This window comes from Crassostrea angulata, chromosome 7 (assembly GCF_025612915.1).
Source record: "Crassostrea angulata isolate pt1a10 chromosome 7, ASM2561291v2, whole genome shotgun sequence".
NCBI classification, from domain to species: domain Eukaryota; kingdom Metazoa; phylum Mollusca; class Bivalvia; order Ostreida; family Ostreidae; genus Magallana; species Magallana angulata.
Genome location: NC_069117.1, coordinates 42,024,909 through 42,052,414, shown reverse-complemented (window position 1 = coordinate 42,052,414; position 27,506 = coordinate 42,024,909). Strand labels below are relative to the sequence as shown.

Here is a 27,506-nt window from a genome sequence, read left to right as displayed (position 1 = left end):
ACACTCTGTTCATTAAGTATATGAGCTAGATTTTGCCACAGGAGAGAAAATTATTTAGGAGAGGTGAAGTCAGATGGACAGCCTAATGGGAGCAGAGCCCTAATGATTCTAAAAGAGAAAAAAGCTCCCTAAAACCTAGAATGTCTTTAATTGTACACATTATCTGTATTTACAAAATACTTACTGCATGAGAGAAGCAAACATCTCTTCTATATCTAACTATGTGCATCAACCTTGAGTTACCACGGTGTTCCTACAAGACATAACATAATGACACGAATAAGCTTAAATGTGACATTAATTCTATATTTATGTAAATGACTTAAAAGATTTCTCTCTTAAAAACACATTAATCATACCTTAATGTTTAAAAACATGACAATTAGTAGGATTTTTTGGTAGACAATTTCCAGGAAGCTTTTAAGTTTCATGACGGCTGGGTTGATTTCTTCCAGCCACTTGCTTCTCTCCGCTGATTCACCGACCACCAGATCATCCACTATTGAGATCAGACACATGGCAGCTGCTTCCATGTTTAAACGAGTCATTTCCTGTACAGAAAAACAAATTGCTATCAAAGTTAAGAATCATATTCAACATATAAGACAGTAGGGGTTTTTTTTCAAGCTTTAAAATATCAAGCTTTCCCAAGTACATGCATCAAACATAAAAATAGATTTCCGGTTGAAGAATTCAAATAAATTACCCAGGGTTCAGCAGAAGGGCTTTTCACAAAGTCTGTTCCTGACCACTTCCAATTTTTGCCAGTGTCCTCATTAACCTTAGCACCCGGAGTTGTGTCCCCTGATAGTGAGTCTGGACTGGACTGGCTCGAATTCTGAGATAATTCTGCTTTGATGCGATTATATTCATCTGCAGTATTCTGCACTAAGGGAGTATCACATTCTTCCACCAACTCTTTTATCTGTACAATCAATTTTAAATGCATTGCAACTTTATACAACACTGAATCTTTATAATATTGAAAACTTCATTTCCCAAGGGAGACCAATCTAGTCCAAAAATGGCCAAATTCATTCGGCCCTCTTTTGGACTCTATACAAAAATGAAAACAGTTTAATTTTTTAAATCATAGATCACTCTTATTATACAAAGTACCATGAAATAAGTGTGCAATGTAGTGATGGTCCTTCACGCAATCTAATTAAAATTAGAACTTCCATCTGCTCCCTGGTTTTCGATAAATGTACGTTGGGTGGAAGATCTTCCACACAACATATTAGAAACTGAGTAGCTGATGGAAGTTCTAGTTTTCAAAATCAGATTGGTCCTTTACATTAGATTAACTAAAAGTATAAATTTGAGAGTTATGCACCTTTTGCTGTAGAGAGTTTGTTATTTCAGTCATCTCCTCTGCAGTCCCACTACTCGAGAGTCTACACAAGGTATCACAATCTTTTGATATGCTCATTTTATGATCATAAATAGAGTTCACGAGATCACAAGCCAGGGACAGGTTGGTCACTGAGTTGTTCTCTGTTGAATGCGACTCCTGGAGTTGGCTCAATAGTCGACTCAGGCCGCCATGTTTGTATTTCTGGGCGTAGGCGGTGAATGCTCCCACCGTAATGGCATCGTACCAGCCCGCTAGACAGTTCAAAGAAGTGGAAAAATAAGAAGTGATTAAAAAAATTTTTTAATTGCCAACCATTCAGTTCAGGAAAATAATTCAAACATTTATCACTTAAAAATTATGACATTTGTCCAAATGTAAATCTACACATTATTTTACAAAAAATACCAATAAAATTAAATGAATTTACATGTATATGGAGTCTTTAAAAACTATCAGAATCTAGATCCACATGTTTGTGAACCTTAATACTGAACTTTAACTAAAGAAATCAGAACTATAACAAAATTGAAAAAACAAGAGATGTTTGTGAAACACTTATGCCCCCCTTCCTTGGAAACATTCACAAAGAAAATGGACGTAAACAGCAAATATTTGGAATTTGGAAGTCCAAGGGGCATAACTCTGTCGAAAACTGCTCTATCATACCCAAAATCAAACTGACCTTGATATTATTTAGATAAACCTGTATACTAAATTTCATATCAATATATGCACCCTCTGCAAAGAAAATGAGTGGAAACTGCAAATAACTGGAATTTTTCTACGTCCAAGAGCCATAACTCTGTCGAAAATTGCTCCACCGTACCTAATATCAAACTTGACCTAGACATTATCATGATAAACCTGTATACCAAATTTCATTTTAATATATTAATCCTCTGCGAAGAAAATGAGCGGAAACTGCAAATAACTGGAATTTTTCTACGTCCAAGGGCCTTAACTCCAAATTTCATTTCAATATGTTTATCCTCTGCGAAGAAAATGAATGGAAACTGTAGGTGGACCAACCGACAGACCTACGGACAACGGCAAAGCAATATGCCCTCCCTTCTTCAAAGGGGGGGCATAATAACTGTCCTTATAAAATGTAAAAACTATTGATTGAAATGATAAAAAAAAATTGATTTGCATAAAAAAAAAATGGATCGAGTTGAACATTTTGGACCGTAGTAGCTATATCTGCCTCAGCTGACCGCAGGTGTGGGTTCATTTTTGAAATAAATTATGAAAATCTCATATATATACCAGTATAATAAAACAATGATGGCATTACAAATCCGGAGAATGTTTGATGGACACTTACTCGTATTCTTCTCCTCGTTTATCACAGTCATTCTCTGAAGATGGAGATTCAGGGGAAGGAACTCCAGCTCTTTGTCACCTTTCTTGCAGCTGGCTTTAAAGCATGGACCTAATTTTGATCAAAGAATTTTCATCAATTAAATAGACATAATGCCATAATGCAAGCAGTCAAAAAGATTGATCTTTACTAGAAATTAAAAGTTTGCTCACTAGTTACTGTTTCGTATACATATACATGTAGTTGAAATTCAGACTTCAATATCTTTATAATACCTCGGATATTTTGATGCGAATTAGAATTTTTTATTTATTTTAACCTCGTTGTGATCAAAATGACATTGATTGACAGTACAAGTTAATGGTTTCAAATTTATTGCATAGAATTATTAATGTAACTATAACAGCAAACTGGATTATTGCACTTTAAAGTTTTCCATTTTCCCTTTGATTCATGCAAAATTCTATTGACATTTAAAACATGATGATTTTCTCAATATCTCATGAATTTTAGATGTCATGATAACAAATTTTAAGTTTAATAATGAATACTGGTAAGAACAGAACAGCATCTGAAATGTCAAATATTTTTCACTTTCATTCACAATTCTCTTTACCATTGGGTGTAACTCGATCATTACAGGAAACCATTATGGCTCATTCATTAGTAAAGAAGCATTAATTATTTTTTTAAATTCAAGTTTGACGCCATAACAAAAAAAAAAAAAATTAATACGAAATCAATTGGCCAAATTTCTCACTGCCGTTACTTTGGATAGCAAGATTAGCAATATCATACAGGAACTATGTAAATGCAGGTACACGTATATAAGTATTATTGGATTATTAGACTAGTAGGTAAAGGAAGAAGAACGTCACCTTTGAAGGAACTGAGAAAGTTAAGATGCTGCTCATACATTGTGATCATGCTCGTACAATAATCCAGTCGGTCTTGTAAAGCTCGCAATCTCCCGTGGGCAAACATCTACACAAAACAGGCGGTATATTGTTTATATACATCTTGCAAGGCTTAGAAAGGATGGTCCAATACACAAAACTACATACATGTATAAAAGCATACATGTCTATATATACAACTAGAATATGTATGGGCACGTACGGTTTAAGTGTTTTGTCAATACTGTGGAAAATATCTGTAAATATTTACATGTTTCATTGGTTGCTTTTTAATATTTCAAGAAAAAAAAACTGAGATGGAAGTTAATGGATTATAATTCAACCTCTTTTTGACATGATGATAGTCCTTGCATTCATCAAATGTTTATCAATTATTTTATGTGTAGGTCTGTATAGACAATTTAGTGCCTTACATATACATTGTACATGTATATATAGTCATATATATATACAGTAAAACACGCTTATAGCAAATGCGCTAATTATTAATTGACACTTATAGTGATCAGAAGTGATTTTCATTCCATGTGGATTTTAAACATATTGTAAAGTTAACGGATATAGTGAATTATGTATTTAACAAAGCAAAATCGCTCATCCCTTGCGCTTCGCTATCAGCATGTTTTACTGTACTTGGTAAGTACTTAGTAAACAGTCACAAACAAGTCATTCCATTAAAAGCTCATTGCTACGAAGTTAAACAACTTCTAAAAAGAAACATCCTGGTTAAAATCAATAATCAAGGAGATTGAGAAAATCTATTAATCAGACGACCAATCTGCTATATTAGTATACACTGGACAGTTCCGATGAAGTAATGAGTACTGGGTTTAATGAGGACTGAGTCTGAGCTCGCTCGCACCTTGGTGACTGGTCAGACTGTTGAGCGAGTCCGTGTACTTGGAGACGATGGAAGCCGACACAGTGATCAGGGAAATCTGGTCACTATCGTACTTTGGTGGGAGCTAAAGATAAGGATAAGCTTAATCTCATAATCATAACCTAGTTGTTACATTAATGGACTATTATAAAAATCAAAGTACCTGTTTTTGACCTCGGATCAAAGCTATGATCCAACTGCTTCATTCATGGATGAGTATAAACTCATGTCATTCATCTCTTACATAAACATTTTATATTTTGAGGGTACAGAATTTGGTGAAAAGTTAACTGATTTTTATATTTGAATTAATATATTTCTGAATGTACCTATTTATACACATTTCTTCATTTTATCAGAAAAACTTGATTTTATTGGAAGCTGCTTTTGGCAAAAAATGCTGAATAGAATACATAGCAAACTATAAGACATTTAATAGAGTAATCTAGCAGTTCCAGTCATGGAAAAGTATATGTGTATACAAATTAGAATATATGTCCTCACCAGATCAAAGTTTATACCGGTAATCTAGCAGCTACATGTACATTCATGGACAAATACAAACTCATGTCCCAATTTCTATGTCCATTTCCACAGAACAAAAAGATTTCATAGCTTATTTTCTGATGGCCTACTAATTATCTTATTTGAATTTGTACACAGATTAATATTTCATTAATGCGCTACACTTCATTCAATCAATATGATATATAATCTCACTTTCATGAAGAATTTGAAGCTGATAGAGACGATAATCGTTATAATTCATTAATTAAAAACAAGTTTTCAATAAATTTTACTGTATTTAGCAACTGTGTACGGTACTTCTGTGCTTGATCTAATGTGTTTGGTGTGTGTGAACCGGATAAAATTTTTTTTACTTGGTACCGTACTGGCTTGGCTTATTCCAAAATGAAACAAACACACCATATTTACACACCTGACCAATATCTTGGAGCTGGGATAACACATGCTTCTCTTCTTCAATCCATAACCTCCTGCACAAAAAATAAAATAATGATTATAGCAATCAAAGTGTCAAATGTTCAGCCCAACACCCACACATATTGTATAATCAAAGGATATGAACACTGAAAAAAAAAATCCCAGAAGATTGGTGTTCGGCATAAATCAAACTGAACAAAACTTCACCAAAAAAAAAACGATCAAAACTTCAATGTTAATGAGACAATGACAAACCTTAACAATTCATTTATTACAATTTTACTCTAGCTACAATGAAGGGTTGAATCAGTGAAATGCATTAAAACCAGCACTTTCGGCCCACTTATTATACAGTAATGGGATTTTGTGACAATAGAGTTTTACCTCCAGCCAAGGTTTATGCTGCTAATGTGCACGTATGAGAACTTTATAAGCATTAGATTTTAGTGACATTTTAAAAAAAAAACTATGGTAACAGAAAATTAACAATCTATTTCAGTCCATTTTTTTTTTAAAACAAGTATTGCAGGAAAGGCTTCGTTGACATTATTTAAGAAAATACTTAAGGAAGACTATGCACTCCTAAGAAAAAACCCACAATACAATTGATCTAAGGGATTCCCAGTATATGGCAGAATTTCAAAAATACATGTATAATTGAGTTTGTGGGTAAATGTAATTACTCTCAAGATTATTTCAATACATTTACATTAAATACATTTTTTCGATTTTGACACTTTTTGGATACATAATATGTATAGGAATGATCCTATCATGTCCCGGGCCAGCCCCTGTTTTTCTTAAGGTCAGACGACACGTTCCTCAAATTTATTTAACTTTTTCCAGGAATTTGTTAATGGTTTACTACTACTTTGACAAGCTTTCTTAGAAAAAATTAGGGTACCTTACCAGGCATTTCTGCAAAATACTAGAGTATGTAATTTCCTATAAAATCTTGTTGAAAATACACTTGAATTGCTGATATAAAAGTAAATAAATATACAGCACAGCAAAACACCATAATGGAACTCTATCTTGGCCGGGGCCGGGCTTTGAACTCAAGACCTCAATAACCTACGCTCTTGGTAAAGAGCGGCCACGACTATAACCACTCGGCCATCAAGACATATTACAATATACACACGTATATTTTAAGCATTTTGAAATAATCATAAAAATAATAACTCTTTATTATGAGGAGATACAAAAAAGATGCTCGAGGAACGTGTCATATTTTTAGTATTATTACAGGAAATATACAAACATGTATATATCATATAAATACGGTACTCTCCGTTTGTGGCATTGTTTGATAGCATTTGTTTATTGTAAGTTAGGTGAATAGTCCTTATTAATAATTGATTTGTGCCTATTCACTTGGTCCTTCACTCAATATATTATTAAATGATATTCTTTTATTGTATTCATGACTGTGATTAAGAGTTTTGTGTCAATGTAGCATCCCTGATATCAGGTATCCAATTTAGGTATACCTGAACTGTATGATCAAAATCATTTAAAGTTTCTTGGGGGGGGGGGGGGCAATTTTTTGTGGAATCCCATTTTTTAAAGCTTTAATTGTGTAGATGTTATTTCTTGAATATGCATTTCTTATTGATGAAGGAATCACCAGTGAGATGCTATTTTCAAAATTCATTACGAATGTAAATTGGGGGTGAGGGGTGTGACCCATCAAATCCATGCAAATTAAGCCACCATGAATTCTAATGATGCCATTGCGAGCTTTGTGGCAGGTAATACTTACAAGAGTTGTATAGGAATATCAAGGCTAAACAGGCTTTCTCCCATGTATTCGTGAACCAGGAGTTTCACATCGCCTTTTGTGGTGTCGAATCGGAATGTTCGGGTGATGATGTTCTTGTAATGAGGACGGAGAGTGTCGACCCGCTTGGAGCGGTGTCGGACAATGGCAGGCTTCTTAGGATTTGAGTCAGTTTCCGACTAAGGAATTAAAAAATCCACAAATTAACACTATTACCAATGATAAACATTTACATCTTCAAGAGAAAAGAAATTTCTAAAAATGTTCCATCTGAGAAACAAATACAGCAAATTATAACCATGGTTATGCATACATATCAATGTGCTATTACAGAATCAAAAAGCCTCAAGGTAAGAAAAGAACCATTTGAGACAAAAAAGAAAATGTAAAATAACAGATTATAACCATATCAAAATGCTATCGCAGAATCGAATAGCCTAGAAAAGATCAATTTGAGACAAAACTAGCAATTTATCCATATCAACAAAGTACTGCAGAATAAAAAAGAAAAGTTTGCCCTAAAATGAATCCTAATGCTAAAACACCAGGAAAATCAGTTACTCTGTGATTATCTATTTGTTTGCATTGATCACTAAATATGACAGGCAGAATGTGAAAGCCATATTATGCCATCTATCCTTACAGGCCTTAGGCCCCCTATTAAAAGAAAATCACTAAGAACATCTAAATATGAATGATATTAATCAAACCAGTATTAAAAGGATGTAAATATACCCAGTATTAATGAGTATATTTTCTTTATATATGGATCGGAGATAGTCATTCATTAATTGCGACTGACTCGATTAAATCTCAGTAAAAAATCCTTGGTATGTTGATATATAAAAATATAAATCATTTTGAATGCATTAATTTTGCACGAGCTTATATTGGCCAAAGCAACATTTGAGCTTTTGCTATGGAAATTTATCTGATTTACTTATAAAGTAACAGTTTAATATAGCATTTTAGACACCTTCCTAGCTGTAAGCAAAGGAAAACATTCTGATATATTCTGATAATATAACTTGGCCTTATTAAACATGTACATTCTTACCGGTATATAGACAATCTAGACAAAATAAAGCATGGCTTGATGTTGAACACTCTCTATGATCTCATTATAGCTTTTATAAGGGCTTTTTTTAGTTCTTCATTCTAGAATCATGATACACATTCCACTTTCTAACGGGAAACTGGGGGGAAAAAGTTAACGTATGCCTACTCCCTCTATCTTAATTTATTTCAGATCCAAACAATACCAAAATTAACAGGTAATTATTTGAGATGGTGTCTCCAGAGCCAGATAACTCAATTGTTTTTTGCACCTTTAGAACATGCATTATTCTAATTTTTGCCCAACAGTTACAATTTCTTAAGAGTTTTAATATTTTGTCTGTGGTTTCCATAATGTTAGTGGCAATCAATTTTAATGGATTGGGTATAAGAATCACAATTTCAAATACAGTTAAATAACTTAAATTTGTGGCCACAGATCCTACCAATACAATATTAGAAATTGCACTTCCAAGGAACATTTCATTTTGTGGATCAGCTCAAAAATGAAATCCATCAAAATTGGCATTAAACGAATATTGATGAAACCATAGAGGTAAGATATTTCCCTACCTGTGACAGTGATAGGTTTGTGTCATTGACCCAGGCCATGATGGTGACGGTCCCACAATCTAGGGGATCTGGACCTCTGTAAAAAACACAGAACTAAATCGACAATGTACAGGTACATGCAGGTGTGGTACATCTCTGATTCAATGACATGTATACATGTACATGTAGTACACATGTACTATCAAGTAGTGTTTTTAGGTGCTTTTCAAGTGTTAACTAGATTAGATTAGAAAAGAACAATCCCTGACATTGACCAATAAATATCATAGAAAACATTATCATTCCTACAATCTGGACATATAACAACTGATACTAGTAGTTTGTTTGTTGATAACAAAAATAATGTTCAGTACATCTATCAGGAAACTTGTAAAGATTTGTTCTAGTGAACAAGTAAATATTGATTCAGTACAAAGGGAAGTAATTTAAATTAGATATTAAAGAAAAAAGAGTCTTAATTGCATTGGCATAAATACGCAATGTTCATAAGGGTAATAACTCAGTTATAATAGCTTAACAAACAAAAAATTACCCACCCCAAAACAATTGTAAGTAAAGTCAAACTTTGTTACTTCGAACTAGATGGGATATGCACTGTTTAAAAACTTTGAGATATCCAAGCATTTGAGATATCAATCTAGGGTAAAATACTTTCAAAATAGTTGGTTGGAACTAGAAATCACTTCGATCGACATATCCATGTTTGATATATCAATGTTCAAGATGTCAAAGTTCAACTGTATTTTTGCTTTAAATAACAAGCAACCAACAAGTGGAAGAAATATGAAAACAAATTTCTGGAAATAAAACAGCTGGCAATTCAGCTAGTGATTGAAATTTATCATTTGGATCAATCGGCACAAAACAATTTTTCCTCTATTTTTTTGAATTGCTGAAATAAATATCTTGGACTAATGTATAAAATAGAGAATCCTTAACAGAAATGGAATCTGCAAGACCGGATATTTAATATTAATGGCAAGGGGCAATTATCAGAGCAAACAAAATGGTGCATAAAACGGTTTGACATAAAAAGAGATGATTTTTCGCATTAAAGCATGAATTAGTATCATGAAATCAATTTGTACTTGCAATCAGCGGTAATAGCTACAGATTTTTATGACCTCAATAAATTCCCGGAGACTGATATTGCTTGGAGAGGGTGTTGGATTCCTAATGGAGCCATTCCAAGCTCCGATCTGGGAGCATCACTCTACAACTGGGTCATGCTGTCATAACCAGGATGTTCTGCTGATCAATTACCATACTTGACATTTACTGTGCTATGGTTTTGGGGTTTTTTGGGTTTGTTTTTTTTAAAGACTATATATGTTGCTTTTTTCTCTCTGAATTTAAAATTTTGTTACAAATATTTCAAATTAAATGTGCAGGTGAAAACAAATACCTGCATATATAAACCACTGAATTTGATGATTTATGAATCAAATAATTATGACTATATATCTTTCTCAGTCCATTGTTTTTTTTCTTAAAAACATTTACTGAATTAGAAATTTCATCTCCTCTTTGTGCATTATTTTTCAAACTTGAAAGATTTTTTTTAAAAATCCACTTTGAAAATCAATTTTAATCATTGTGATCAATACACAGATCACAATGTTTAACTATTGATCATGACAATCATTGTAAAGGATTTGATTTTGTCTTCCCTGCTCCTTAGGCATTCTATTTTAGACTTGGCAACATTTCTAAATACAAAGATTAAAAATCAAACTTAAAAAAAAAATCATTATAGATCGGTCATACTGTGAACAAAATATTTAACAGATAATAACATCGATCTGGTTGAATTGGTACAATTCATTATATTAAATCAGTACTCAATGAAAATAATACTAATTCCATTAAACCAATAATTTTAAAATATAATGCATTCCTTGGTGGTTCATTGGGGAATGAAGGTGTAGCAGCTAGGAATTACACAAAAAAAAATGCATAATCTGATTAAGTTTTAATGTAAATATTTTCTACATTCATAAGTGAATTTACCAGGTAGGCCAATTATATTGGTAACACACACTGTTGAAATAATCTGTTGAAGGGTTATAAGGTGAAAAAACAAAGGAAAATTCAACACAATCGTTTCACACACATCTACACAAAATTCTACTTGTGAAGTTATATTATTCAAGGTTTGTCAAACAGGTTGGCGTACCTTTTTGATGAAACTGGAATTCCCATTGTGACTAGAGAGTCATTTTCACTGGATTACATAAGAAATGTATTACAGTTAAAAAACACATTTCATTACATAGGAACTTCTTTATCAAAATATCAAACACATATTTCAATATGGATGGCTCATATCATAAATACAGTCACAGATATCAATGGAAGTGTATCACTTTAAGTATCTACTGCAAGATCCATATGAAGACATGACTAACTAACTGACCTATTTCCACTGAACATTCAGGTCAGGGTAGTTTTTTAATACATGAGTACCGGTAACTTTAAAATTGAACAGTGTCTTTGATATTTAAACATTCCACCATTACACTGGACTGTGCCTTTTTCTGACCTTTAAACAGATTATTTATATGAATTTATCTATACTGGCACTGTACCAGTTATCGGCTAAAATGTAACGTTTTCTTTTCGTATTTCCTTATTTCTTGATATTTTTGGATAACACTTGACATACTATAAATGGTTAACTCCTTATTTATCCATCTGTTAGATTATATCAATATTTAGAACCCAAAAACATCTTGTTTTGTGACTTTTAGCACTCCCCGAATTTGCCAAGTTTTCACGATTTACTGTACCAGTTATCAGCTTCGTGATAATAACAAAGTAAAATTCCTGTTCATGTTGATTTTTCACTCTGCAAAATGTAATTTGAATTATGCCCCTTGTGGAGTCAGACTAAAGGTCGTAAGGATTATGATACATATTAACAAACCTCATAAAATTATTCGTTTGTTATCATACAGTAATACACAAAATCGTAGACTATTCAAATATAATATTTGTGCAATCAGGCGTTCAACTGCGCTATGAATCTCTCGGAATTTAGTGAACTCCCTTTGTTTATGGATGTTATATGTATTGATATTTTATGTCAAATAAAAGAAGGGATATAATAACGTATCACAAAGAGGTAATTTTCTATTTTTAACTTATCACGTCACATCCCCCACTGCTGAAAGTGCAAAGATGTAAATAAGCGGTAAACAATGATCGTTTAAGTTTAAGCTCATGTTTAAAACATATTCAAGAAAGTTAATTTCAAGCAAACTTACTTTCCTTTATTCGAAACAGACGACTGATTTAATTAAAAAATCTCAGATAGTCGCGTGCTATTAACCCGAACCCTCAGTTTAGCCGATAACTGGTCTAAGCTGATCACTGGTACAGTACCAGTAGATGTATCCAAAGAAAGAGATCATGGAAGATATCTCCAGACCTTTAACTAGCAATATACTGTGATTTACCTCATCATATTGTATGTGTTTCACCACGCTTGTAAATACACAAAAGAATTGTTAATAAGGTCCTGTGACACATATTTCAAAATAAAAATTAAACATGTAATATATGCTATATTAATTATTCTATTACCTGAGTACTCCATATGATAAATTTTGATATCACTAGATAAAATGATTGCAAATTAAGTTAAACAAGTAAATAATTTTATTTTTTTTTGTTATGTCACTTAATTATCAATTCAAACATACTTGCATAAACACTTGAATTATTGCCAATTACATTGATTAGAAAAACTTAAACTGAGTTTACTTTTCCTATTTCAAAATGTTACAAATGTTGCCAGTGAAATAATTTAAGAATATTTGAGACGACCAAACATTTCTTTTATCATTTTGTCTTTATTATACAAAATAATTGTCCGATAGTTTTTATATATATATATATATATATATATATATATATATATATATATATATATATATATATATATATATATATATATATATATATATATATATATATATATATATAAAAATGGTTTGACTATATCAATTGAATCAATTAGAGATAATCTTATCAGTTAAAATGGGTAACCATGACCCCCAAGATGCTGCTATTGATAATGAAGATCATGACAACACAGAAGATGGTAATAATGATGATGAGAGAGAGAGAGAGAGAGATCTGCCGAGAGAGAGAGAGAGTCTTCTATCAAAAACTTAAATGAAAATCAAAAAGTTTATAAATTATTGTAAATTACTGTACAAAAAAAAAGAGCAACATACCAATCATTGTCAGAAAATTAGTAATTTCCCTGTCTGCTCAATATCAAATCAGTTCAACTTAATAAATTCAATTGATATTGTGTCTGGTATGCATGGATATAAACATCAAATATGTCACCAAGTGTATGATATGAGTTGAGTTGACTTAATTTACACAATATATATTAACACCTCCTTATCACATGTTGACATTATAATAACCTCCCGCATGAATGTTGATCTTCATGCATCAAAGGAAATCCTGTTCTTCAGGAAAAACTCAATCATGAAAGACTCACACAGGATATCAGCGTTGGACATCTATGCAATGTACTTACTGACCTGTTTACATAATAAGTACTGTAAAAGCTATATAAAGAAAGAACACACAAACTTATATGCATTAGATGCATTTTATGGTCACGACAGAGGTTAGATAATAATACCATTGTTTTTTAATATCATCAAAAAATTCTGCAAGCTAAAACTCATTATTATGCATGCGTATGCTGTCTTAAAGGTTGCACAGAGATAACTGATGAAAAAACACTAAGGGACCCATGGGCCTAATTTGCTATTTCATTACAAAAACTTGTCTAAATGCATATTGATGTCAATCAAACAATAAGTTCATTTCCCTCAAATATCAACAAGAATGTATTTTTTCATCCTTCTTTTATTACAATGTACTGTAAACGTACTACATTTGGCAGTGTATTAATTCTATTTAGCGCTTTTGGTGGAATGCCTTCCGCTAAATCAAGTACATCACTAAATGCAATACATCTATGTATAAGAATAGTCACATTCAGGAATAAGCTAATTCAAATCCATGCCAATTTGTTCGAAAACTAATTTCTGCCAAATATCGTACACACCAAATATGTTTACAGTATGTTGTTACAGTACAAGTTTGCTCAAATCATTCTCGTTATCAAAAATTAAGGTGGTATGGGACACATGTCTATATTTATGCATGTGGATAAAATTCAATTATCATCAAAAAACTTTCACCATTTTAATAAAATTTTACAATATTTGACCAGAAAATATGTTTTTCGGAAAGGTAAAAATTATAAAAGCCCCAGTGGGATTCGAACTCATGACTTACAGATTCATAATTTGTGCTCTAACCCATTATGCTACATCGTTAGATAATAATTTACACCGCTAGGTAACATTTTTAGGAAAGAAAAGGTTTATAAAATTATGCTTTATATTATTGTTTATTTCTTTCTGAAGTACTTGGAGGTGTCCTTTTCCACCTTAAAGCCCTTGATATTTTCCACAGATTTCAACACCTCTCCTTAGCCTTCATGCATTCACAAAAATAATTGACATCTATATTAAATTGCGACCTCTTTTTGAACATTGTGGGGATGGATAAATCCGAATCTCTACGCATCAACTTGCTTCCGTAAATAAAGATGATTTGTCAAGTTCAAAGCAGGTGAACAAAAAACAAGGTAATGATATAATATGTGGTGTCGCTGTTGACAGAAATATTTTATATCTCCATTAGTTACTGTGCATGCATTGGTCCACATAGTACTTGCTTCCTGTCTCGGTGCATTGTTAATGACAAAACCCAGACCAATCACAGCTAAAAAATGCATGAAGGAAGGGGGGAAAATGCCAATTAACATTCTAAAAGTACGAGGTGTGAATTATGGGCAGAGGATGGGAAGAGTCATCAATCTTCAGACATTGCCCACAGATATTGCCGAAATTTTTTGTGCCATTTCAGCTGTTCCAAAACTAGAGTTTTGTAATTCAAACTTGATTAGAAATAACAAATATGAACTACCAGTTAAAAAAATGGAATTAGCATGCAGATGTGTATTTTCACCATGTTGGTAATCTTATTTAGAATGAATAATGTAGCCTTGAGTGAGATTTTTATACTCTTTGCCAGGCTCTTCTGATGAAGGTATTGCATGCCTGGTCTCTGTTCATCAAACTGCCCTGCCATGTGTACAGGCGGTATAAGGATGAGTTACAGCAATGGCCAAACACAACCAATGCATCATTGCCCCAATCAATAACGCCAAACAGTTTCACTGTCTACATCCTAAGGACGCTCCGTCACACCAGTGCGACAGTCCGGAAATTAAAAAGCCTTGTTTAGACCTATAGTATTCATTATGAAAGCTATTTTGTGTCAGTTTTTCTATTGTTTGTAGTTTTTCACGCCGGGTAACATGATACAGCTTTGCATCAATGTATAATTTGATATATGATTCAATTTTATCAATGAAGTCAGCTTTATGGGCTAAATCGCACTAAAAAAAATTCAGCACTGTCAATCAAAAAACATATGAAACTAACAGTGCATCAGACAGTCTATTACAGACATAATTTATCTCAAACAAGAGATCGTAGAATCATTTGAAAATTGAGAGGTCGGCATCCATGCAATATTGAAAATCCCACACATTGAGAGACCTATAAAACATATCTCCTGGGGGTAATACCTAGATGTCAACATTCCATCCATAGATATCAGAAAATATTGTCACTATTTGCAATGTTTACATTGATGGCGGGGGTGGGGGAAAGATGGCTGGTTCCTCCACTTTAAAAAAATTGTATATTTTCCTTACATGTTCTATGGGAAAATAAATGTATATAAGCCAATGGCACCTCTATTTTAAAAAAATGAACTTTTATATTCAGCTAACAATACAATACATGTATTAACAAACGTACTAATAAATATGTACTATGTAAATTCATAACCTGTTCCAAGATATACTTACACAAGTCTCATTTTGCTTTTCATTTCCACATTCATCAAAACATCTTTCAATGTGAAAATAGCATGACCAAGCTGGGACATCTAAATGCAAAGGAAATTACATATCTTGAGTATGTGATTGAATTTTTGCTTTACCCTAAACTTACATATTTTGTCTATTTCCCCTTTCCTTTATATGTATGGAAACTGTATTATATTGATGTGAATACTGATGGGCTGTAAAGCCTAAAGTGAATGAATGAATCAATGAATGAATGATATGAATGAATGAATGAATAAATATCATGTACTCTTAAAATTTATATCAAGTTCTTGACCTTGCGTCTTGTCAACTTAAGTGATCTATCTTCATCAGTGAAAACAGTGTAAAAAAGTTAATTTACTAACAAACATTTCACTGGTAATGTAATAACATTTTTAAATAACGTGCTTATAATTTTTTCAAATTTTCACACTCAAAGCTGTTAACATGTAATCACACTGGAAGCTTGTAAATAATCTTTTGTCAAAATTAAATTATCATGAAGCTAATCGGACACGCGGTAATCTAATACTTACAGTCCCTGTCAGCCTCTCTTTGACATGGTATACCGTGATCTTCACCCGCATGTTGAGATCAACCCCGTCTTTGTCACCAAAGCCAATGGTCTTCAGAAACTGGGGATCATTACTGCCCTGGTAAAACAGGAGGAATATTTTGCATTCAAAATAATCTTGTCGTATGATCACAGGTTCCAGGTATCAAAACAAAATGACGATCGATCATGCAAACTCAAAATGAACACAATTTAAAAATCCCAATCATAATTTTGCTACAATATTAAATGAAGACATGTTCGTAAAAAATAAAATACTCACATATTGTACATAAATGACTTATTAAGATATCAGTAAGCTTTACTTTTTTCTAAAAACGTAAAATAGAGATATCTTGTTTTGATAATTTGAAACAACAGACTGTTAATTGAAAAATCATTTCCGACTAAAAGACTTTTAGTTGATTCAATGCACATTAATTTACAGTCGTTCTTAAAAATTTCTATCCTGATAATTTCCATAATCTTCTTCAATATTTTATATTCTGGCAAATGAATATTCAATTCTAATTTTTTTTTTTTACTCTAGAGACTACTGAGTTATCAAAAAACTGATTGGATTTATTTCATCAGAGGAATTCAAACTTTTAGGAATTAATGCCAGACTTAATGGATTAAAAATGTAACTTATCCATATTGAAAATGATAATAAACACCAGTACATATCGTTTTGCAAATACTTTTAAAGCATTATCAATACCCGTAAATCTTCTGGGAATGAAGGCAATTTTTTTTTTTACACATAAACAAGTACTAGTAAACATTGCTATCTATACACCTACTTAGAAGTGTGTGGTGTGTAAACATACTGTATACAGGGAAATATTCACCCATGTTTTATTTTTGCCCCTTTTGCTCTCGTTGACAGTGGGCAAATTTAAGACTGAGTGAATACAAATTTCTCGTTTTATCACTCCTTAATACAACTGTGTTTGGGCGAATTCAAGACAGCACGAAACCGTTCACAAGTACAGAAGGGCGAAAATAACACGGGGCGAAAATAACCCTGTATACAGTAGTACATGTACTAACAACTGTACTTACTTCCACTACTTCAGTGTTACTGTGCTGGATCCAGGTCTGTTGAGGAGGGACAATGGTACTAAGAACAATGAAAGGATTGGGGGGCTGTCCACTAACGTCATTATGCAAGTCATTGCAGCCTGGCAGAATCAAAATTATAAAGATGAAGCATCATTTCGAATTTCACTTCTGCAATTGACAGAAACATCACTCATGTAAACTCAAGATTTGACCAACACAAAACTTACTCAAGCATATCTCTAGGGCAGGGTCATCACTGGCATTTCCTACAAAATAGAAGGCTTTGGTGAATGTTCTTTCATGTGTCTTTTGACTGATTTTTTTACTGTAACAATTCTTTCTACTGTGGTTCCTACTGCATTCTATCCGTTACACTGCTTTCAACAGATGAAAGCAGTTTTACAGAATAACTGATATAAAAGCAATGGGTTCCAATGATGCCTTCCAAGTTGCGCACGAAATCAAAAATGTTTTATGTTTCATTTTAATAAACTGATAGAAGAAATTATGTATCATGCCTACGTACCTTGGGATTGGGTCTCATACTCCATCCCAAACTCTGTGGGTGGGGGTTGAGTGATGGGGTCCCTCCCAGTCTTGGCCTGGATCTGCTCTCTCAGACTCTGGAGCTGCATTTTCAGACATTCATAGCTGGCTGTGTGGATAACCTGGATCCACTCATCCCTCTCATCCTCACTCGGAGCCTGGAACTTGTATGTATGATCCTCTCCTTCATACACTAAAAAACAAATCAATCACTGTATAAAATTGAGAGATGGATATACAGTTGAACTTTGATATCTCAATGATAGCTCAAATACAATGGATATTTCGAAGTGATTTGTAAGACCCAATCTCTCACTTCCTAAGTATTTTACCCTAGCTCTATATCTCGAAAGCTCGGATATCTCGAAATTTTCAAACATTCCGATCTAATATGAGATAACGAAGTTTGACTGTATGTTGTACCTTGTAAACTAAATAGAAACTTATAATAAATTCTTTTATTAAATGGTACATATGTACAGTAAACCTGGGAACTTAAAATTTCAGTTCCTTGCATGGTGTATGCAAGATTCATTATTCAGAAAGTATAAGATAATTAAAACTAGGAAAAGGTCACTGGAAATTTCTTACATAGTATGTTTTATTGTATTTGGTCAAAACACACATTAATTTATAATTTTACTACAGCCTTAAAAACCCTGAAAAATAAAATAAGAATTCTTTAAACATTATTAAATCTTTGGACATATATTGAGCAATAACATATTAATGATCTTTGTTTGACCTTTTGACCTCAATAAGAGGTTATCCAATATCCATCTATCTTTGGCTAATCTGTGTATGAAGTGTATGGTATGTTAAGCAAATGGCTGCCAAGGGCATGTGTGAGGTAATGAGGGAAACAAAATATATATCATGTACTAGTATAAATTTTAAAATACATACAAAACAAGTTACAAAATGTTGGACACAATGTTGAGTCAACCCCTTTTTGAGAGTACTGGTGACTTTAATATTTGTGAGTGCCAAAAATAAGCATCTCTGATACACAAGTCAAGCCATGAACACATCTATCAAATTGTTATCCCTGTTTTCTGTAGACCTAATTAAACCCCTTCTCCCTTAAATAGAACTGATGCATGTTAATTCAACGAAACATGCACGCACATTGACAGCCATTTCTCTACAGACATCAGGATGGTGTACTTTAGAGGAAAGCCTGGTGCCTATGCAAGCATTTTGATGCAAATCTTAAACTTTAGCTTCTATAGGATGTCAAGTTGAATCAGATCATACAACTGATCTTTCTTTAAGAGAAAAAAAATAAGATATAAATCAATCAACCTCAATTTAAAAGAACAAGAGATATAAAAAACTTGGAGAGGTACAGGACATCTTAATACTGAGATGTAATTTTTCTCAAAACAAACAATAAAATGGACTGTATAATCATACACATATATTTTTTTCTTTTTTGATCGATGTATAAGTTAACAGTGTAGCACAATAGGATGAAATGTCAGCAACTGGTCTGCAATTCACAAGTTTGAAACCCAATGGGGCTTTTAAAATTACCAGCTAGTATATCTACTTTTCTAAGAATTCAAAAAATGTGTTTCATGTTTAATATAGAATAATTTGAAAAAATTTATTATGCTGAATATACATGTATTTTGAATACATGATGTATTTTCACCCCATATTGTTATCCCAAGGTGTCTAATACCATCTTAAACTTATATGATATTAAATGTCACCTTGTTTGGAATCAAAAGCTAATCACAATTCTTTTTACAATTCTTACATGAGTTAAATTATAATTAAAATTGGTGATTTCCCCAATTTTGTATCTAAAATGGCAGGCTTTTGTTATACATTGTAATAATATCATACAGTTCACAGCTGTAAGAAAAAATAATAACCAGATTTTTAAAAAAGGGTGCTTTTAGCTATTTGTATGCAAATATTTATTTCCCAATTTTTTAAAGGAAATTTACAGTATTATATACAAGCACATGTACCTATAAGAAATCCAAAGTCCACTGCCTCCAAATCTAGCTCCACAGTACACCTCTCAATGACCAGGACTCCCAGGGGTGGCTCACTGGACTGTAAATCACAACATTGTAATGAATCAGAGCAGTTTCTGCTTCATATAACACTTGACAATTAAAACAAGAACCAAATTTAAAAAAAACAAAAAAACTTAAGCAGCTATAAAGCTTGAGTATTTAAAAAAAAGGGGATAACAAAATCTAACACATAAAGAAGACAAAAAAAATTTCAATTACCGGTATGAATTGATCATGAATGGTATTTTATGTCAAACATTACAAGAAAGATTAATCGAAGTGTTGAAAAGTAGGACGTCATAATCAATAAATGCTTCTTTTCAAGTAAGTTTATTTTACAAATTGATGGGCATAAAATGATCTATTGAGATTTCAATAATTTCAGCAATACAGTTACAATACAACAACCGATGTGATTAATTGATTGAATGCGAGACCTGACAAATTATGAAATTATGAAATGTAAAAACTAACCTTATTACACAAAGCAGATAATATGCATGAATATCAGCTGATTACTCTTAATCCCACCATCAACGAATTGCATAACACATTAACAGCAAATCAGTCAATCAAAAACATAACCTCATATGTGAAATTTATAAAAACATAAGTGTTCTGTACACGTACTTTGCACTTTTACCGTAATTACTGATAGTATCAATGAATATCACAAAAATTGTTATACTGATCTGTAAAAGTTATCCAGATATGAGCAGATTAAATATTGAAAATTTTATAAAAATAAATCAAACAGGAAAATTATAATCTCTCGGGGATCAACAGAATCATAATGAAATTAATAGTATTTCCTGGTGTGCAAAATTACATTTGGATTCCAAATGATCATTTTGACTAAATCAAACTTTTTCAACAGAAAGTTATAAAATAACAAATTCATGTGTTTGTTATCTGCAAGACAATGGAAACTTAAATTGACTACCACAGAATATAAGGCATTGGTAATTAAACATCAATTCATTTTCTCGATGCATATCTGTATTAATTACATGTAAAAGCTATCTCCATATGAATATGTTAGAATCCAAATCTGACCATTCAATATCGTAATTTTCCTTGACTTTCACTGTGCCTAACTGACTATTTCACAATTTTACAAGACTTTGACCTGAACCAATTTTTTTCATGCAATCAACACCATAAAAATGACATTAGGGGTTCATAATTCTGTATTGGTGACTACAAGTATTGGTGACTACAAGTATTGGTGACTACATGTATTGGTGACTACATGCATTAGTGACTACATGCATTGGTGACTACATGCATAGGTGACTACATGCATTGGTGACTACATGCATTGGTGACTACATGTATTGGTGACTAGTATACGGTACATGAAGTGACTACATGTATTGGTGACTACATGCATTGGTGACTACATGCATTGGTGACTGCATGCATTGGTGACTAGTATACGGTACATGAAGTGACTACATGTATTGGTGACTACATGTATTGGTGACTACATGCATTGGTGACTACATGCATTGGTGACTACATGCATTGGTGACTACATGTATTGGTGACTAGTATACGGTACATGAAGTGACTACATGTATTGGTGACTACATGCATTGGTGACTACATGCATTGGTGACTACATGCATTGGTGACTACATGTATTGGTGACTACATGCATTGGTGACTACATGTAAATACTTACCACTGACTTGTCTTTGTCTTTGAAATAAAACAACAGGTTACCCTTCAGGCGTAGATAACGCTTTTGATATTCTGAAAAGAAAAGCATATAACAGTCTACGTCAATACACCTAGAGTTAAACACACTTACCCGGCATAGCAAAGTGCAAAGGACAACCGATGTTGATTCATTATAAATGTTATTTCATTAAACCAGATAAGTTCATAACATATGTTATCACAATAAACCAGAGCCAAGGGAAATTAAACTGATTTTACTTGGGCATTGATTCATTATAAGACTTTTTGCTATAACCTTGTTTGACTGTATATAAGTTTACTTATTTTGACAACAATTTACATTGACATTACTTTGTAATCATAATATGCATTAAAGTGCTATATTTACATTTATTGAGTACCAGTATTTTTCAACATATTTCTTATTCATTTTCTACAGATAAGTTATAAAAATAATATATGTTACTTTTGCTCACTCTGATATGTAAAGATTCATGTACGTAGATTCAGATAGAGTTGTAAATATAAATGGTAAAATGCTTTCCTTGGAGGTTGGTACTGGCTTTGAAGGTTATTGCAGAAAAATACATTTCCTCTGTATGCAGAGTATAACCAAGATTGTATGAATGTCAAAAAGTATTAATATTCTATTCAACAAATTTGCAGAGCAATATAAAAAGAAAAAAATAACTACTTATTGCAATATACTTAAGGCACATATATATTAGATTTATAAATTCAGTAGCTGACAAAAATCAATAAATTTTACATTTCTCTGCAGAATTAGTTCATAAAAAAATATCAGAGAATATTTTACTACTTCTCCATCATCAGTATTATGAATCATACACATCAGTTGAGCTATACAATTTGTTACAAGAATAGAAGATTTATTGTTTAAAAACTGTGGATCATCATTGTAGTAAAAATAAATACATTGTACCTTCTCCTTTCTTAAATAATCCATCTGTTTTGTCTTTCATTAATAAGGACCCCTGTTTGTCAAATGTCCCATGGTGAGCCAAGTAGGCCAATTCTTTATTGTTGAATCTCATAGCAGATATTTGCAGAGGCTGGGCAATCAAATGTCAAAAATCTGCAAACTTTTTATACTAAAGCCATCTGAAAATAACAGAAAGATTCTTTTTTTATATTTAATATCACTGAATCAATAAAATAAAGATTGTAAAAAATAGGAAATTAAGAACACATACATCAAAATTTAATTACCTGGTATTTTTCATTTTAGTATTTGAACAATTAACATATTAGCCAACAATATACCATGTATAGGTAAGTAACGAAACAATGGCATAAGCCTTTTAATTTGACTGACTGTTAGAAATACCTGTACCTACATGTAGTTTAGCAAAGAAACATAAATAACGATACTAAAGTTTGAAATATTTATGCTGTTATCAAGACAATGCCCCTATAACTGTAGCAAAAACTGAGGTAAAAAAAAATTAATAACACCTTCCATTTTCTTTGCATGTGCATTACCGTAATATTTCTTTTTATATTATATTTTCTTTATGTCAAAATGAAGTAAATTGCAACAGGTATACATGTATTACATAAGCAAGGTGCATGTATAATTAACTTTACTCTTATACATTGCACTGGTGCTTGAGGATAGGACCCAGCTCCGGGGGGGGGGGGTCCTATCCTCAAGCATCTGTGATACATTGTAGTTTCAATCAATAACTGACTCCAGACCTATAAGTAAGGAGATGGCAAATGAAAATCAACTTTTTATGTTTAGCCTTACATTTTGTTAACAGAAGATAACGTAACTTATCTTCATGTTATAAAGATAATAAAATTTAAATTTTGTATTATTTTTTCTTATGGACCTCCAACCATTAAACCATTAAAACAAGACTGTCACTTTTTAGTAATTCTGCATGTTCTCTGTATCTTAATTAATTTCCAATGACAGTTGTGTTACATTACATTTTTAAGAGAAGTATTCTAAGTTGCATCAGTTTTGAATATTTTTAATTTATACAACAAAATAAAATAAATGCAAAATCAAGTTAAATTACAAATTCTGACTTGATAAATTACAATTCTTTAAAAAAAAAATACATTACACATAAAGTAATTGTACTTTATCGTACACCTAAAGCCAAAATAAAAAAAAAATGATTGTTTGATATACTCCAACCGACACATCGAAATTGCCCCTACACAATTATTTTTTACAGCTTTTTTTAATTCAATTTATTTTTAATTGATTGTCCATATCATATCAAAAGCACATTTAGATTAATTTGAATCAACAAATATTGAATTTGATTAGTTCTCTGAGTTAGTATAGAAATATAGTTTGGTTATCTGATTATCAATGTGCAACAAATCAAAAAAAAGGGGGGGGGGTTACCTACCTATCCACTACGAAAAATTTGGTCGGAGTACAACAAACGTATAAATTATGAATGCTAGCCAAATCAAATTATCAAACTCGTTGGAAATGGTTTTCTTGGCAATGGCAGAATGGGCGTTTACCAAATAAAAGCACGACATGACGATATGGACCAATCTAAAATCTGAAATCCACAAAACTATCTTTTAAAAGAAAACTGACACTAGAAAAATGATTAAGCTATAAACGTAAACTTTTAAATGATGGGGTAACAATTCTGATTACACGTTAGCAGTTTGAATACGATTTGTCCACGACAAGTCCACGTACTCTACATAACCAATCTTAATGTATCTGGATGTATTTAAATTTTTCGATACCTTTAAATTCAGAACACGATATCATGAACAAAACGCCCCGTTAACATCGTTTAATCCTTTTTTAGGCTTACACTTTCATTTTGCTGACTGTTTTCATTTTTTAGTCTCACTTCCGGATAATGAAATTAGATAACTCGTTAGGAGAATAGTCGATATGTATAGTAGCTCGAGCTTAAATATTTCACATCAATTTCGTAAGTTGTGCCACACATTTATTGGAGGAATTATTTAACGTCATCTCATAAAAATTATATCCAAGTCAGCGTGAATGGAGCATTACATGACTAATGCTTAATTTTTTATATAAATTATTATATGATATATTTTTTTCCAAATTAAAATGACAATGTACGTACGCGTTCTCTTTATTGGTCAGTATTTTCCCCTAAATTCGTTCATACACGTTCAATTAATCTACTATAAGCTGCAATAATGAAGCTCTCTACTCTCTAGCTCTCTATATTCAAAGGCGAGAAGGAGAGAAAACGACAGAAAAAAATCGGAGAGCATGCGCGGATCTGGGGGGGGGGGGGTGTTACAAATATGCTTTGGACCCGATGATTATAGTCTTATATTTGCATTTCCATTGTTCTTTCCCACTGTAAGCCCATACGGAGGAGCTGCAATTATTTCTCTATAATCGCAATTGCTCTGTCAGTATACTACGACGTCATAAAGGTGTAACGCGCATCATGGAATATGCCAACAGAGCAATTGCTATTCATAACGCCATGTTCACTAAATAACGTTGTTTATTTCTTAAGTATACTGCACAGCATGTACCTTTCGCATCAACTGCAAAACAAAGTGCGCTACGGTCGAGGCATAGGTCATACGTACAGGTAGCAAGGGGCAGTTTCGAATAATATTTTTGTAAAATTGAGAGTTGCTGTACTTGAAGGCTTATATATGAGTGTTGCTAAAATTCATGAAATGATTTTTAATGATTATCATTAGTTAGAGGGGTGTCTCTTGTTGAAATTAATATGCAATACGTAGGCCCCTTATGTTAGGTACATGAGAATCAGAAGTAAAATGCGAAACCTGCGGCTATGACTGTTGTGCTGACTTTACACAGTGAAATTGCAAGTTACAGACGGGAGGTAAAATAACACGAAAAGTAGGTGGATGGGACATTGTAAACTATACACCGGTAAGTTTCTGACATGTGATAGTGCAACATGCACGCGGTACGGAAGGTCAACCCTCTGCAGGGAATTAGCTGGGGGAGGTCTAAAAAACTGAAAAATCATGAAAAATTAGCAAAATATTAAAGGGTCAAAACCTCATAAAAACCAGTATGTAGAGAATTTTACAGGTTTTGATTAGTAATTTTCTTCAGAAATTGGTGATTGGCCTTATAAAGAGTGAATTAAAGGTATTTGTGCTGAATGGGAACTGAGGAAATTCTAGTTACAGAGTTCCGAAGACATGCATTCCTTGGCTACAATGAATTGTATCAAAAAAACTGTCCCCTGCCACCTTGAATACAATGTTATATGCAATACCAATATTGAAACTTTGAATTGACTTAATAATCAAACAGAAAAATCCCACTTTCGAAGAAAATGAAATTCTGATTATCAAATATGATAAGACATAATTATGAAATTTCGGACCATCAGCGTGTTTTGTTTTAAGGGTTTTTTTTTTCGAGTAAAGCAAGAATGTGGCAGATATGGAGAATCATTTAGAGTGCCAATTTCCTTCGCGACTCAAGCGATCAGCTATATCATTGATAGTTTTCTAGGAAAGACATGATTACACACAACTACAGTGTATAGCCTGTTTATTCTATTGTTTACGCAAAGAACCATACTTAAGTTATATTTGGTTTCTACTCAATATGAATAATTCATTTTTTAGGATTCTTTTGGACGTTTAAGAGTAACTATTTCTGAATAATAATTGTAGATAACGCTTCATGGAAGAGGTATGCATTGCAACACACCCTAAATAGAGATGAATACCATATCTAACCTTATCACACTTCTTTCTGTCTAATGATTTGTTAATTTGTGACTGTTATAGATGTGGCAAATTATATGCCGAGTCGTGGTCAATTAGTTCACCGCTTATCGCAAAGATTACGTGAGAAGAGGTGTTTCATATAATATTAAAAAGCTAGGGAAAGTAGTCATATTGCAGATATTATTTGAAAAATAATATGTCAGGAAGGACAGTACATTGGGTGTTTTTTCTCGCAGAAATATTTATTAAGCCTATAGATACGTGCTTGTATGGAAAGTATTTTTAATTAAAATCAATTATTTAGTTATAAAACACAAAACTGTTTTGTGTTTTGTAGTTTTTCTTTTTGTGTTTCTTTTTTAATTTTTTTTTGGGGGGGGGGGGGCGGTGCCTTTAAAATTCACACTCAACATACCGTATCATAGTAAATGTACGCATGCAATCCTAATTAAAAAGTAATAAAAAAAATACGGATTTTAAAAATTGGAAGGGGCTTTCTTTTCATGCATCTATAACATAGGACGTAGTCTAATTAAAGAACAGTTAACGAATCGAATTAGCAAAAATGAATTTAAGGTTTGACAGACTGGGATAAATGAGACCTCTAAAAAGGTGAAAGGTTAATCCAATTTAAGTTAATTGCATGTAATTCGAGAGTTTCAATTCATTAATGCAGCAGCCGAGATCGAGATAAAAAAATTAATAAATTCCAAAAACTGACAATTAACAATCAGTGTTCGAAGACAACATTAATCATAACTTTTTAAAGTACAGATCATTTCAATGAGAGCTGTTCAATAACCTCAGCCAGCCTCGAACAAAGTCCCATTGATTTCCTGATCAGATCAGAGATACAGAACTAGGCTGTCCGCAGCATTCTTTGACGACCCTCTGCTGCAAGGATTCACCTATTGTCCTCCCCGCCCGATCCATGCTCTCATCTTAAATTGCCATGTCGAGGCTCCGCGTCCCTTACCCCGTGTCCGGTTAATTATTTCGTGTCCAATTTTCCCTAAGATATACACCGCTGACGTCAATTAGCTGAGGATGACAATTCTGAGCTGACAAGATG

The 27,506-nt window shown here is 32.5% G+C and overlaps 1 protein-coding gene across 5 annotated transcripts in view; it reads right to left on the bottom strand.

The window, feature by feature from the left end:
* LOC128191749 (type II inositol 3,4-bisphosphate 4-phosphatase-like) overlaps positions 1 to 24,579 on the bottom strand; it is a 29,581-nt gene extending 5,002 nt beyond the window's left edge. The window contains exons 1-20 of one of the 5 annotated variants that reach the window (XM_052863999.1): positions 24,464 to 24,579; positions 24,106 to 24,267; positions 22,659 to 22,837; positions 21,717 to 21,787; positions 19,979 to 20,066; positions 17,977 to 18,189; positions 17,678 to 17,716; positions 17,451 to 17,569; positions 16,369 to 16,485; positions 15,812 to 15,891; positions 8,833 to 8,908; positions 8,261 to 8,275; positions 7,186 to 7,382; positions 5,416 to 5,473; positions 3,557 to 3,662; positions 2,682 to 2,789; positions 1,337 to 1,608; positions 707 to 925; positions 360 to 551; positions 185 to 253 (exon numbers count right to left, since the gene is read on the bottom strand). In XM_052863999.1, coding sequence (XP_052719959.1) covers positions 185 to 253; positions 360 to 551; positions 707 to 925; positions 1,337 to 1,608; positions 2,682 to 2,789; positions 3,557 to 3,662; positions 5,416 to 5,473; positions 7,186 to 7,382; positions 8,261 to 8,275; positions 8,833 to 8,908; positions 15,812 to 15,891; positions 16,369 to 16,485; positions 17,451 to 17,569; positions 17,678 to 17,716; positions 17,977 to 18,189; positions 19,979 to 20,066; positions 21,717 to 21,787; positions 22,659 to 22,770 — 2,151 coding nt within the window. In that variant the 5' untranslated portion in view covers positions 22,771 to 22,837; positions 24,106 to 24,267; positions 24,464 to 24,579. Of the gene's footprint in view, positions 1 to 184; positions 254 to 359; positions 552 to 706; positions 926 to 1,336; positions 1,609 to 2,681; positions 2,790 to 3,556; positions 3,663 to 4,457; positions 4,561 to 5,415; positions 5,474 to 7,185; positions 7,383 to 8,260; positions 8,276 to 8,832; positions 8,909 to 15,811; positions 15,892 to 16,368; positions 16,486 to 17,450; positions 17,570 to 17,677; positions 17,717 to 17,976; positions 18,190 to 19,978; positions 20,067 to 20,503; positions 20,661 to 21,716; positions 21,788 to 22,658; positions 22,838 to 24,105; positions 24,268 to 24,463 lie in introns of those variants that run through there. The other 4 variants (XM_052864000.1, XM_052863998.1, XM_052864002.1 and 1 more) reach the window with 4 other exon arrangements.
* Between the last annotated feature and the right edge of the window lie 2,927 nt (positions 24,580 to 27,506).